The sequence below is a fragment of the Podarcis liolepis genome, assembly GCF_965112155.1.
Source record: "Podarcis liolepis genome assembly, chromosome: Z".
Lineage (NCBI taxonomy): Eukaryota > Metazoa > Chordata > Lepidosauria > Squamata > Lacertidae > Podarcis > Podarcis liolepis.
In genome coordinates, this window is record NC_139570.1 from 36055796 (window position 1) to 36070003 (window position 14208).

The 14208-nt window shown below is 45.9% G+C and overlaps 1 protein-coding gene across 1 annotated transcript in view; it reads left to right on the forward strand.

The window, feature by feature from the left end:
* Window positions 1-1458: 1458 nt before the first annotated feature.
* The window catches only part of CFAP77 (cilia and flagella associated protein 77), a 96064-nt gene continuing 83314 nt past the window's right edge, over window positions 1459-14208 (forward strand). The window contains exon 1 of the mRNA XM_083485366.1: window positions 1459-2241. Coding sequence (XP_083341492.1) covers window positions 2056-2241 — 186 coding nt within the window. The 5' untranslated portion in view covers window positions 1459-2055. The remainder of the gene's footprint in view (window positions 2242-14208) is intronic.

Sequence of the window (14208 nt, forward strand, 5' to 3'; positions counted from 1 at the left end):
GTACTTCCTAGTGTGGAGGGGTAGAGTCTTTTGTATACTTTATGTTTGAATTTCTTCACTAATGCTTTATTCTGGATTGTTTTATTTCATATTTTAATGTGTGGTAAACCGCTTTGAGATTTCTTCTTAAAAATATAAAGTGGTATAGAAAGGAAATGAATACAGTGGTACCTCGGGTTAAGTACTTAATTCGTTCTGGAGGTCCGTACTTAACCTGAAACTGTTCTTAACCTGAAGCACCACTTTAGCTAATGGGGCCTTCTGCTGCCGCTGCACTGCCGGAGCCCGATTTCTGTTCTTATCCTGAAGCACTATTTCTGGGTTAGCGGAATCTGTAACCTGAAGCGTATGTAACCTGAAGCGTATGTAACCCGAGGTACCAGTGAAATAATTGTAGTTCTGTAAGGGGAACAGGGGGCCTCTTAACTCTCAGCACCTTTAACAAACTACATCTCCCATAATTCTTTGTTGGGAGTCATGTTTGTTTAAAGTGGTAGCATAACGCTTTTAATATGGCCTTCCTCTGCCTTCTGGCTGTGATGGGTGTGTGTGTGTGTGTGTGTGTGTGTGTTTAGAGCATTCTAGTTTTTTCTAGCTTCAAAAAACTTGGGCTATCCTTGATTGTCATAGCTCCCCTTTAATGGTTTTAAGTAAAATCTATGACTGCTTGTTCTCACAAATGGTAGAATGATGTGACCCATAACTGTTGAGACCTGCAATTAGTTCACCTCGTGATTGGTCAGTTTCTCCTCTAACTGTTCCAGGTTCCCATAGTTGCAAAGCAATTCCCCATAGTGGCACTTTTGCCAAATAAATACATAACTACATACATACATACATACATACACACACAACACATCTCGGCATCTTTGTCCAGGTCTCCCCCCCCACCACACTTTTTAAAAGAACAACCTTTAATCTCCAAAGAACCTTGTTGTAGTTATTTTTAATGTAATTAATCTACCGGTAATTTTAAAGCTGTGTCAAGATAATTTCTAATAATGAATGCAAAGTTGCATTTGTATACTATTTTTAATTTAAATGTTTTACTTTTCATTTTAAAATTATTTTTACTCCATTTATTTATTGCACACATTTTTCTCCGAGGAGCTCAAGGTGGTACACGTGGTTCACACCTCATTTAATCCCCATAACAGCCTTGTGAGGAAGGTCAGGCAGAGAGGCAGTGACTGGCCCAAGGTCAGCAGGAGAGCTTCATGGCCAAGTGAGGATTCAAATCCTGGTCTCTCCCAGGCCCAGCACTCCAACCACTTAATTGAGCTTTTCTTGAACAACTGTGAATGTTGTTTCCTTTCTTGAACACTAGAGCTTGAATAGCTGTTTATGTGTTTTGATTATGATTTGCCCAGAACAGAGGCATTATTGAGGGGCCCCAATGCGATGTTGCGTGACATCCTGACATCGCATGTATGACATCGCAAGGAACCAGGGGGTGGAGCTGAACACCCTCTGAACATTGAGGTGGCCTGGCTCCCTAAAAAAATACATTGGGGGGGGGGGACTGCCTCATTTACTCCCTTTAGGAGTTGGCACCTATGGCCCTGACAGTTCATGGCAGATTTGACAATGCATAAACTGGCACATGCTCCTAAGTCCAGAGTTGCCCTGGGACTTCACGACTGCTGACCCATCTTATCAGCCAGAGAGTTTTACAGTTTGATATCTGTGTGTGCTTTCTTGCACTCGGTTGTTTAGCAACCCCTTGCGCTGGTGTGGTGTTGCTGTGCCCTACCCTGCTGTTGGCTATTGTTTTATAAACACGGTTAGCGTCCCCTGTTGCCGCGACAACCAGCCTCACCATTCCCCAGAGAGGAGAAGGAGAGAGTGTATGTGTACGTTTGGTTCCTCAGGATTTCCTTTCCTTCTTTTCAAGGCCTTGACGTAACCCAGAGGGGCGTCTCTCTACTCAACTTGCCTCTGCATCCATTCTCTCCCCTCCAACGTGGTGCAGCCCAAAAAGAGCCGGGAGCCGCTGCAAGATCCCTCTCGTTCCAGAGCAGTGGTGGGCATCTCGTGCGGCACCAGTGGGCAGCCATGGCAGCAGCCATCCCTGAGCAGAAGACCGCCCAGAAGGTGCGCTTGCCCCGGCGCCGCAGTGTCAGCCAGATCTGTCCCCCGCCACGGAGGCCAATGACTTTGGCAGAGTTGCACCCAGGCTGTGAGAATGAGCGGCTAGGAGTGGCCCGCGAGAGCATGCTCCAGAACCATCTCATCGCTAAGGTGAGGAGGCTATGGCGCGGGATTGGAGGGAGGGAGGTCCCCAGGCCGCTTTTGGGGACCTCTTGGGATTTGTGTCTGTGGCATTTTCACAAGTTGATGGGACTGTCAGCAAAGGGACCTCTGACAGCCTTCGGACCCCCACCCCAGCTGCTTTGGGACATAGAGAGTCAGAGCATTGGTCCATCAGGCTCAGTGCTGTCTACACTGACTGGCAGAAGCTCTCAAGGGTTTTATGGAGTAACTTTCCCCAGCTCTACCTGGAGGCACCAGGGACTGCCACTGAGCTAAAAACAAAGCAAGTTTCCAGTCCTCATTGTGTTTTAAAGGCTGGTTAAAATAGGAACACAGGGAGCTGCCATAAAACTAAGTCAGGCCCACTGGCTCATATGGTTCAGTATTGTCCACACTGACTAGCAGCAGTTCTTCAGGGTTTTGGATAGGGGCCTTGCCAAACCCCAGCAAGTTGAATTTGGGACTTTCTGACTGCAAAGCAGATGTTCTACCACTAAGCTACAGCTCTTTCCCCTCCATTGGGCCTGGCTGTAGCAGTAGCCATTTTCTATTTTGCTCTCTGGCTACCATGGCAACCTGTTTTCATATTAAGTTATGCCAGTCTTTAATCTACAGTAATAAACCGTAGAAAAAGTTAAGATCGACACACACCTATTCACAGCTTCTCACTGAGGGAATTTTACTTTCCTACAATGATACGGAGTGGTGGAAGTTCAAAATGGCAGCTTTCACACCCAGCATGGTGCAGGGGCTCACATAGAAGCCACATGGTGGTGGTCTTGGGAGGGTGCGAGGTCTCCAGCAGCTGCCTGGGGCGGGCAGAAAGGTTGATAAGGACTGCCCCTTAAATTGTGGATGCCAAGCACATTTACATACATGCTGTCCAGTATTATTTGTTTAGATCTGACCTTTTCATTTTATGAGTGTGTGTGTGTGTGTGTGTGTGTGTGTGTGTGTGTGTCCCCTGTCTTCTCGCTGCACTGGATTGGAATAATAATTTTAAGGTGCTTCAAGGCTGCCTTACAGGGAACATATATTTTGCCATTTCTTCTATATGTTAGAAAAGGAACACCAATAAATGCTTTTGTTTGTTTGTTTGTTTGTTCATATTAAATAAATGTCTATACTTCCCATAATCCAAGGATCACAGGGAGTTTAAAATACAAAAACACAAAAAGTATTTTAAACTCAAAAACATAATATCTGAAAGGTACAAAATAAGACATGAAACAAGGTAATAATTTGCTGATATTTTTATTGTAAAGAACGCAGGGTGAGGAAGATGTGGGGAAGTCCAGTAGGTTGTATAGAAAAAGCTTGGGAAAGGTGGTGTTTTTTTTTCTTTCTCTTCTTTTCTTTCTTACTTTTTCCTTATATTTCTTGTACTTTTGGAGTTTGTATCTGAAAATGTAATAAAAAATATTAAAAAAATAAAATAAAATACAAAAACACAAAAATACATAACATACGGTATTTTTCACCCTATAGGACGCACCATCCCATAAGGCGCACCTAGTTTTTTGGGGGGGAAATAAAGGGGAAAAAAATATTTTTCCCCCAGGCGCGGGGCTAGGGCGGCCCGAGCTTCCCCCGACCCCAGCCCCCAAACAGGCAGCTCTCTGCAAGCCGTGGGAGCCCAGCGCTGGCTCCCGCTGCTTGCGGAGAGGTCCGCGAAGCCTGGACGCGCTGATCTCAGCACGCGCAGGCTTCGGGATGCCGGCAACTCTCCCCAAGCAGCGGGAGCGCTCCCGCTGCTTGCGGAGAGGTCCGCGAAGCCTGGACGCGCTGATTTCAGCGCGCGCAGGGTTCGGGATGCCAGCAACTCTCCCCAAGCAGCAGGAGCGCTCCCGCTGCTTGCGGAGAGGTCCGCGAAGCCTGGACGCACTGATCTCAGCGCGCGCAGGCTTCGGGATGCCGGCAACTCTCCCCAAGCAGTGGGAGCGCTCCCGCTGCTTGCGGAGAGGTCCGCGAAGCCTGGACGCGCTGAGATCAGCGCGCGCAGACTTCGGGATGCCGGCAACTCTCCCCAAGCAGCGGGAGCGCTCCCGCTGCTTGCGGAGAGGTCCGCGAAGCCTGGACGCACTGATCTCAGCGCGCGCAGGCTTCGGGATGCCGGCAACTCTCCCCAAGCAGCGGGAGCGCTCCTGCTGCTTGCGGAGAGGTCCGCGAAGCCTGGACGCACTGATCTCAGCACGCGCAGGCTTCGGGATGCCGGCAACTCTCCCCAAGCAGCGGGAGTGCTCCCGCTGCTTGCAGAGAGGTCCGCGAAACCTGGAGAGCGAGAGGGGTCGGTGCACACTGACCGCTCTCGCTCTCCAGGCTTCAGCGAAAGCCTGCATTTGCCCCATAGGACGCACACACATTTCCCCTTCATTTTTGGAGGGGGGAAAGTGCGTCCTATAGGGCGAAAAATACGGTAGTAACAAACACAAACAATACCCTGCCCCATATACAGTTTCATTAGCCAAAGGCCTAGATGAAGATTAGTTATTATTATTATTATTATTATTATTATTATTATTATTTATACCCCGCCCATCTGGCTGGGTTTCCCCAGCCACTCTGGGCGGCTTCCACAGAAACCAAAAATACACTAAAATATCACACATTAAAAACTTCCCTGAACAGGGCTGCCTTAAGATGTCTTCTGAATGTCAGGTAGTTGTTTATCGCTTTGACATCTGATGGGAGGTCGTTCCACAGGGCTGGCGCCACTACCGAGAAGGCCCTCTGCCTGGTTCCCTGTAGCTTTGCTTCTCGCAATGAGGGAACTGCCAGAAGGCCCTTAGCGGTGGACCTCAGCGTCCGGGCAGAACGATGGGGGTGGAGACGCTCCTTCAGGTATACTGGGCCGAGGCCATTTAGGGCTTTAAAGGTCAACACCAGCACTTTGAATTGTGCTCGGAAACGTACTGAGAGCCAATGTAGATCTTTCAAGACTAGTGTTATGTGGTCTCGGCAGCCACTCCTAGTCACCAGTCTAGCTGCCGCATTCTGGATTAGTTGTAGTTTCCGGGTCACCTTCAAAGTAGCCCCACGTAGAGCACATTGCAGTAGTCCAAGTGGGAGATAACTAGAGCATGCACCACTCTGACGAGACAGTCCACGGGCAGGTAGGGTCTCAGCCTGCGTACCAGGTGGAGTTGGTAGACAGCTGCCCTGGATACAGAACTGTCCTGCTCCTCCATGGACAGCTGTGAGTCCAATATGACTCCCAGGCTGCACACCTGGTCCTTCAGGGGCACAGTTACCCCATTCAGGACCAGGGAGTCCTCCACACCAGCCCGCCTCCTGTCCCCCAAAAACAGTACCTCTGTCTTTTCAGGATTCAGCCTCAGTCCATTAGCCGCCATCCATCCTTCAACCGCCTCCAGGCACTCACACAGGACCTTCACTGGTTCTAATTTGAAAGAGAGGTAGAGCTGGGTATCATCTGCATATTGATGGACACCCAGTCCAACCCCCCTGATGATCTCTCCCAGAGGCTTCATATAGATGTTAAAAAGCATGGGGGAGAGGACGGAACCCTGAGGCACCCCACAAGTGAGAGCCCAGGGGTCTGAACACTCCTCCCCCACCACTTTCTGAACACGGCCCAGGAGGAAGGAGTGAAACTACTGTATGACAGTGCCCCCAGCTCCCAGCCCTTCTAGACGGTCCAGAAGGATGTTATGGTCGATTGTATCAAAGGCTGCTGAGAGATCCAGAATGCTTTTGCCTGGTGCCCAAAGATATGTAATGAAGGCACTGGGCAAGCCTCCCTGGGGAGACCATCCCACAAACAGGAAGCCACCACAGAAAAGTCTCCCTCTCCTGTTGCCATCCTTCAGAGATGAGTGCAGGGTCTGGGATGGTTGTTATCAAAAGGCAGACATCAGGATTTTCTCGCTAATAAGATCAACTGGTCAGCATGGAAGGGAATGCAGGTTGACTACTTTTAGTAAGCAGCAAAGTTCCAGTGGCCTTGAATATTGATGATAACACAGAATTAGAAGTGCGGGTGCCTGCAGGTGCCAGATTAAACACTAGAGGGAAGCACGTGATCAATAGTTTAAGGATGAGCTGAGATTCTGTTTCCTTTGCACAGTTGTTTATTGTATTCATATCCCACTTTTTGCTCCTGGTTCTTCTCCCCATCCTCATTTAACCCTCACAAAAACCCTGTGTAGCTGGCTAGGCTTAGAGGCAGTGCCTGGCCCAAGGCCACCCACTGAGCTTTCATGGCCAACTGGGGATTTGAACTCTGGTCTCCCAGGTATGGAGGATGGCACTGTAACTGTCAGTTTGCATTTCTTAGTGTAGAAAGTATTGATATGATGTGTAAAGATCTTTCCTATTCTAATTAACTCAAGAGGGTTATGGAACACCTACCCACCCCCTAACACACAAAAACAATGATCACCACAGCCAATCACAAACAAACAACCCCAACCTCTCTCACCACCAAAGGAACACAAGTGAACAGCACAAGAAACGCTGACACCAAACCCTACATACATTAAGTAAAATAGAAACATCCCCACCCCACCCTCACCCATCTTTCCCCCCTCCTCCTCTTTCCCCCTTTTCTTTCTAATGTCTCAACAAATGAAACTGATTTGTAAAAATATTACATGGTAAAAATACAAGAGACATTATACATACTTTTGTAAATCAAGAATTTTTAAAATAAAAATACATTATTAAAAAAAAGAGGGTTATGAAAGCTTCTCTGTGTGAAAGAAAAAGCAGAAGGTTCATGATGTTTGGGTTGAGTACAGCTGGCTTAACTGGCTTTGCTGTCCCTTTCAGTCAAGGCCATGCTGAGTATAAAAATAAGGCCAGAAGGAGCGTGGGTTTAACTTTATCTTTCTATCTCTTTTGCCTTGGGTGTTTCTGTACAGTAAACGCTTGGGTTGCGAACATGATCCGTGCGGGAGGCATGTTTGCAACCTGCAGCATTCGCAACCCGCAGTGCCATGTCAGTGCACGCATGCACGGGTAACAATTTTGCACTTCTGCGCATGCGCAAAGTGCAATTTAGTGCTTCTGCGCATGCACAAGTGCTGAAACCCGGAAGTAACCTGTTCCGGTACTTCCAGGTTTCAACGCATCTGTAACCCGAAAATGCGCAACCTGAAGCGTCTGTAACCTGAGGTATGACTGTATATAGTGTTAAGGTTTAGTCTTATTATAAGTTGTTGTAAGTTTAAATTAAGTCTGCTGCAACTGGATTTCTAATGCCAGTGCCAATCCTGAATGGATTTGTGACCATTATGCTCATTTGCCTTCAGTAGCAGAAAAGCTCTGCTGGATGAAATTCTATTGGCATCAGGCAGGCACTTTCACTGTGCTCTCCTATTTGGTTAGTCAGACCTCCCCAGACCTGTAGAATGTTGACAGGTGTTTTATTTCTTTTTAGCTACTGTTGATTTTAATCATCTTTAAAAACATTGAAAGTACCCGTTTAACTGTTTTTTATTTATAATTTTAATGTTTTGGGTGGGGTTTTTTTGTAAACCTGCTTAAAGGTTTTCTGTATACATTTTGTTAAATAACATCTGAAAGATTAATGACCAGGAGTGTTATTAGATAAATTGACTATTCTATTCCATTATTTTTATTGCATTCATATCCCACCTTTTCTCCCAAGGAGTTCAAGATGGCATGCATGATTCTGCCTCTTCTTATTTAATCCCAACAACCCTGTGAAGTAGATTAGGCTCGGAGTCGGTGACTGGCCTAAGTGATACCCAGCATGGCTGAGTGAAAGACTTAAACCCTGGGGTCTCCCAGGCACTGTTGTCTGACACTCTAACCACTACACCATACAATATGTGCAAGCCTGCAGCTTCCATTCATAGCCCATACTGAGGATGTGTCCTGTTAGCTGCCCCAGGGTGCAACTGCTGAAGCCAAGCCTGCTAGTCATCATCAGATTGCACTTTCCACATACAAATCGTGTAACCAGATTACAGTTTAGAAGTTAAAACAAGGCTGAAACCCACCAAGCACTGCTCTCTTGAAACTTAACCCCATCAAAATTTAGCAGGACTCACTGCAGGAAATGTGTTTCGACATCAGAGCATATCCAGTTACCTCCTTTTTAGAAATCTAGTCTGTGGGATGATGCCTCACTGTCCTCAAAAATTCACTTTGCCTCTTCTGTTCATCCCTCCAAAATAAATATACCGGTATTTATGGCAATGCTGCCACCCTCTGTTTTAGCGACACCAAGCGTGCCTTTTCTGCAGCACCTACTTTCTTCCTCCTCCTCTAGGTGGCAACCTCTCATAAGTTTCCTTATTTCACTGCCTTTATCCTTAGCACAAGATGCCGTTTTTTAAAAAAGAGAAAAGTTTGCTTATAACAGGACTGGAAGAAACTGTGTCCCTCCAGATGAGTTTTGTTGTTTTTTTTTTTACTACAACACCTATCAGTCCCAGGCCACATAGCCAATGGTTTGGGATGATGGGAGTTGTAGTCCAATCACACCTGAAGAGGCATAGGTTCCCTGTCCTTGCTTTTACATATATTTACATCCTGGGGGCAAGGTGGGGGATTGGCCTGATCATAAAATGAAAGAATTTGGAAAGGGTTGCTTAAAACTGTAACATGACTGCAATTCTGAGTGGTACATCCATCCTCAGATCCATAAAATAAGAAAAAGACCAAGGCAATATTATGGGAACCTTTTTCTACCCCAAACTGAATTATCAGGGTAGTGTAATTTCCCTGAAGCCATATGCAGTTATATCAAGAGAAGATCCTCTTAAGCGTTGCACTTGAGAAAATGGATGGGATGTTTAAAAGGGGGGGATGGGGGACAGAGAAGAGCCATTGAAATAATGGACCCATTGAAATTAATGCACATGACTAATTTAGGCCCATTAGTTCCAGTAGGTCTACTCTGAGAAGGACTTAAGTTGGCGGCAACCCTTTATACTTAAATTTGCACAGCATGCTAACGCTCACTGCATTGTTTTCTAGCTTTGTCTATGATTTGTTTTATTTTCCTAATCCAGTCAGATGCAGTGAAAATTGCGATATAAACTTTTAAAAAACAAATAAATTGCCATTAAAAAAATTCCCAGAACCTGGTGGGGATTCAACTGAGTCAGGATCCTGGCAGCTGCTGGACTCTGGGGTCATGGCAGTACCCTAGACAAGAATGTCCATTTCCCTCTCTCCAATAAGAATGAACAGGAAATTCCCAGTGATCTGTCCAACGTACAGATGGATAGCAACCAAAGCAGTTTTATCTAGAGATGTAACATTTCTGGAAATGCTGATATTTCGAAGAGTGAAAACTCTCCACATTACAGTGGTACCTCAGGTTACAGACACTTCAGGTTACAGACGCTTCAGGTTACAGACTCTGCTAACCCAGAAATAGTACCTCAGGTTACAAACAGTTTGAGGTTAAGAACGGACCTCCAGAACGAATTAAGTTCTTAATGCGAGGTACCACTGTATTTCTATATATAAAAAAGCATAGTTCATCCTCAAAACACCCTGAAATATTAAAGGAAACCACTGAAATATTCACAGTGTTTTCTTGGATGCCTTGCACAAAGTTAGATTCTGTCCTTTAGGTTCAGAATCAAAAGGTAAGGCAGATTTCACCAATCTGGTGCCTCCACTTCCTTGGGACTATAGCTGACATCCGCCTTAGCCAATACTGAAAATGGTTCCTCGCCCCTGTCTTAATGGGAAGAGCTATTCAATAGTGGAACAACATGGAAGTAGTTTAGCAGAGGTTGAATACCCTCCTGGTGGGGTTGTGGCAGTTGCACTGAGCAAAGGGTTAGACTAATTTACCACCAGGGTGCCGCCTTCTTCAGTGATACAGAAGCAGTGAGCAAACTGGAGCTGCCTGTGCTATTGTTGTTTAGCTGGCCTCGCCCCTTGAAAGTTGTCCTTTCCATAAGGCCCTGCCTCATGTGGCAGCTGCTGAATGGTGCTGAATGGACAGAGCTCTGTGTCTCTGTTCATGTGCCTCGCAGCCCGTTGCACAGCCTCTAATCCAATGGTGGCTTGTGGCCATTGCGACTGGTGGGGCAGAAGGCAGGGAGCCTACCAGTAGATGGTGCCAGAGAGCCAATGACAGGCAGAACCAATTAATTCAATTTCGTCTCCATCTTCCTTCCTGATGAGTTATATAAAGGACAAAAAGAAGACCATCATATGTATAAAGCTCCGTGATACCATGGTGAACAGACATGGCTTTCCCTAGAGAATTCTGGGAGCTGTAGTTTGGAAAGAGTGCTGAGAGCTGCTTGGAGGCCCCATTCCCCTCACAGAGTTACAATTCCCAGAGCGATTTAGCAATCAGTCACTCTTCCCTGAGAACTCTGAGAAATATAGCTCTGGGAAGCGAATAAGGTAAAGGACCCCTGACAGTTAAGTCCAGTCATGAATGACTCTGGGGTTGCAGCGCTCATCTCATTTCACTTTACTGGCTGAGGGAGCTGACGTTTGTCTGCAGACAGTTTTTCCGGGTCATGTAGCCAGCATGACTAAGCTGCTTCTGGCGAAAACAGAGCAATGCATGGAAATGCCGTTTCCCTTCCCGCCACAGTGGTACCTAGTTATCTACTTGCACTGGCGTGCTTTTGAACTTTTGAACTAGGTTGGCAGGAGCAGGGACCGAGCAACGGGAGCTCACCCCAATGCGGGGGTTCGAACTGCCAACCTTCCGACTGGCAAGCCCTAGGCTCAGTGGCTCAACTCTTGGCACCCTTCACAAACTATAGCTCCCAGAATTCTCTGGGCGAAACCATGACCGTTTAAAGTGGTATCATAGTACTTTAAATGTTTAGTGTGAGTGTGGCCTGAAACTAGGGATGAAGCTGAGAGCCAGTGCTGCCTCCTGGACTGTTTTTAAGTAAGGTAGGCAGGTGAGGGCAGACTGAGCTTGGTGGAGCAGTGTCCCATATACCCTAACATATGAGCTTCCACTGCCCTAAGCTAGCCTGAATCCTTCAGGTGCAATGGAGGATGCTGAAGGAAGATTCAACAGCTAGTGTGGTCAGCTTTTGCACATAGAAATGGAGAGAGGGGAGGAATATGTCATCTTGTCCTTTGTCTCAAACTGCAAAATGTTTTGGACTATTCTTGCAGAGTTGTCTTTGTTATGCAATGAATTTATGTGCTCCACTGTGACGAGTGTAACTTATTTTAATCTGTGAGTCCCTTCTATGTGGTTTCAAGACCGACTGAAATGACAGGATAATGTCATTATGGTGCCTTAAAGCACCGATATGTACTGAAATACAATTCCCTCCCTCTTGTGTCTGGGGCCATCGAAGAGTTCTCGTTGCATACATTTAACGTGTATGACTACCCCCAAAAATCCTGGGAACTATGGGTTGCTGCACATAGAGCTACAATTTCCAGTGCCCTTGATAAGCTACAGTTCCCAGAGTTCTTTGAGGGAAGCCACATGCTTTGAATGTCTAGGGTAGCATTTGGCTACATCCTACTTAGAGCAGGCCCACTGAAATTGACAAATTTGAAGATGACACCAAACTGGGAGGGGTGCCTAATGCCACAAAAGACAGAATTGGGATTCAATATTACCTTAACAGATTGGAGAACTGGGCCAAAATTAACACAATAAAGTGGTACATCGGGTTACAGACGCTTCAGGTTACAGACTCCGCTAACCCAGAAATAGTACCTCGGGTTAAGAACTTTGCTTCAGGACAAGAACAGAAATCATGCGGTGGCGGCAACAGGAGGCCCCATAAGCTAAAGTACCTCAGGTTAAGAACAGTTTCAGGTTAAGAACTGACCTCCAGAACGAATTAAATTCTTAACCTGAGGTACTACTGTAAATTTCAACCGGGAAAAATGTAAGATTGTGCACTTAGCAGTACAAGTGAAAAGGATTTAGGGGTCTTAGTAGACCACAAACTTAACATGAGTCAACAGTGTGACGCAGCAGCAAAAGAAGCAAATGCTATCCTAGGATGCATCAACAGAAGTCTAATGTCCAGACCAAGGGAAGTAATAGTACTGCCTTGGTCAGACCCCACTTGGAGTCCTGTGTCCAGTTCTGGGCACCACAATTTAAAAAGGATATTGACAAGCTGGAACATGTGCAAAGGAGGGCAACCAAGATGATCAAGGGTCTGGAAAACAAAAATTATGAGGAATGGTTGAGGGAGTCGGGTATGTTTAGTCTGGGAAAGGGGAGACAGAGGAGATATGAGAACCATCTTCAAATATCTAAAGGGCTGCCCCATGGAAGATGGAGCAAGTTTGTTTTCTCCTGCTCTGGAGCGTAGGATCAAAACAAGGAGATTCTGACTAAACATCAGGAATAACTTTCTGACAGTAAGAGCTGTTCAACAATAGAACGGACTCCCTTGGGAGGTGATGGACTCTCCTTCCATTGAAGTTTTAAAGCCGAGGTGGGATGGCAAATTATCATGGATGCTTTAGTTGAGATTCCTCATCGCAGGGGATTGAACTAGATGACCCTCAGGGTCTTTTCCAACTCCAGAAGTTTATGATTCTATAAGTTATCCATGCCCATTAACTTCAATGGGTCTACTCTGATTAGGATTCATGTTGAATACTTAATTGTCAAATTTCCATAATATAATGAATTCTTATATGTCATTTTCACTAATATATGAATTTTTATGCACACTTTACTCTGGGATTTGCACTTTTGTAAGCATTACTTGGCTGAGCAGCTGCATTGCAAAATTTGGAGAAGTGTGAACTTTGAAAGATGGCCGCATTTTGGTTCGCATATAGTTTTTGAAACGGTGAAGTTGGTAGGTTGGCCTTTAAATGTGAACTGAAACACATTCTCCCCCATCTCTAGAGAGCTGGGAGGTAGTGGCATCATAAGGGTGGTAGCTTGGAGCAGAAGCCTAGAGCCCCACTTGGGTCTCCAAACACAACAGGGCTGGCTTATTACCTTTGGAAATTTAGCATCTAAAGAGGGAACCATTAAGTCAAGAGTCTTCACCACATGACTCTTAACACAAAGATCCTGTACTCTGCTATATCAGTGAATGGGGCAGACCTGTGTTTAGACACAGATGCCTGCCCCCAAACCATGTGCAGTTTGTCCTTGAATTATGGCTTAAAAGAGGAAACATCCCCACTCCAAGAACTAGGTGTTGTCAACTTTTGCACTTGGGTTACCTGAAGGAAATTGTGTGCCCCAAGCAACCATACAAAGTGAGTGGCTCTTTCCAAGCCAGAATTAAAACTCTCTTTTTTTGGCCCCCCAAATTGAGGACAGTATTTTATCAGGATCAGGTACAAGGAGAGGGGACGACGACGAAACAAACAGGACCTTCCCTGGGAAATGGGGACAGTTGGAGCGTATGAATCGAGAGGATAAAATAGTTATTATCAGATTAGCCTCCGCCATGAAAAGCACAGTCCCACATCCCTCTCCTAGTTAGTTAGCATTTAGATAGGATGGCACCACGGCTACACAATAGACATCAAAGCCTGAACTCTTGGGCTCAGCAAGAGGGATTAATTTCTTTAACCAACACGCCTGCTTTGGCCTCTTCTCATTACCCCTGCCTTGTCATCCTCAATGTTAGATTTGATTGAAGATTATACCATTTAGGCCTTTCCCCCTCTTTGCCACTGAAAAGGGGAGAGAGGAGAAAAAAAAATCCCTCCCAGCCCTATTGAATTGTACATTCTTCAGCTGGGCCGACGTCAATACTCGTCCACCCCCGCTTCCTAATTCTGCTTCATTTAAACTTCATCAACTTTTTCAATCAAGTGGAAAGATCTTGAAATGGGGTCCATAAGCAGAAAGCCAAAAGCCTTCTCTTTTTGTCAGATAATTTATGCGGTTTTCTTCCCCCCCAAAGACACCACCCGCCCTGCTCACTCTTTTCTCTGGTCTCCTCCCCCCTCCTTTTCCCTTTCTAATTCCTTCTCCTTTTCGCTCCCTTTCCTTGATGCTGCAAATGAGATTACAGTATTTAA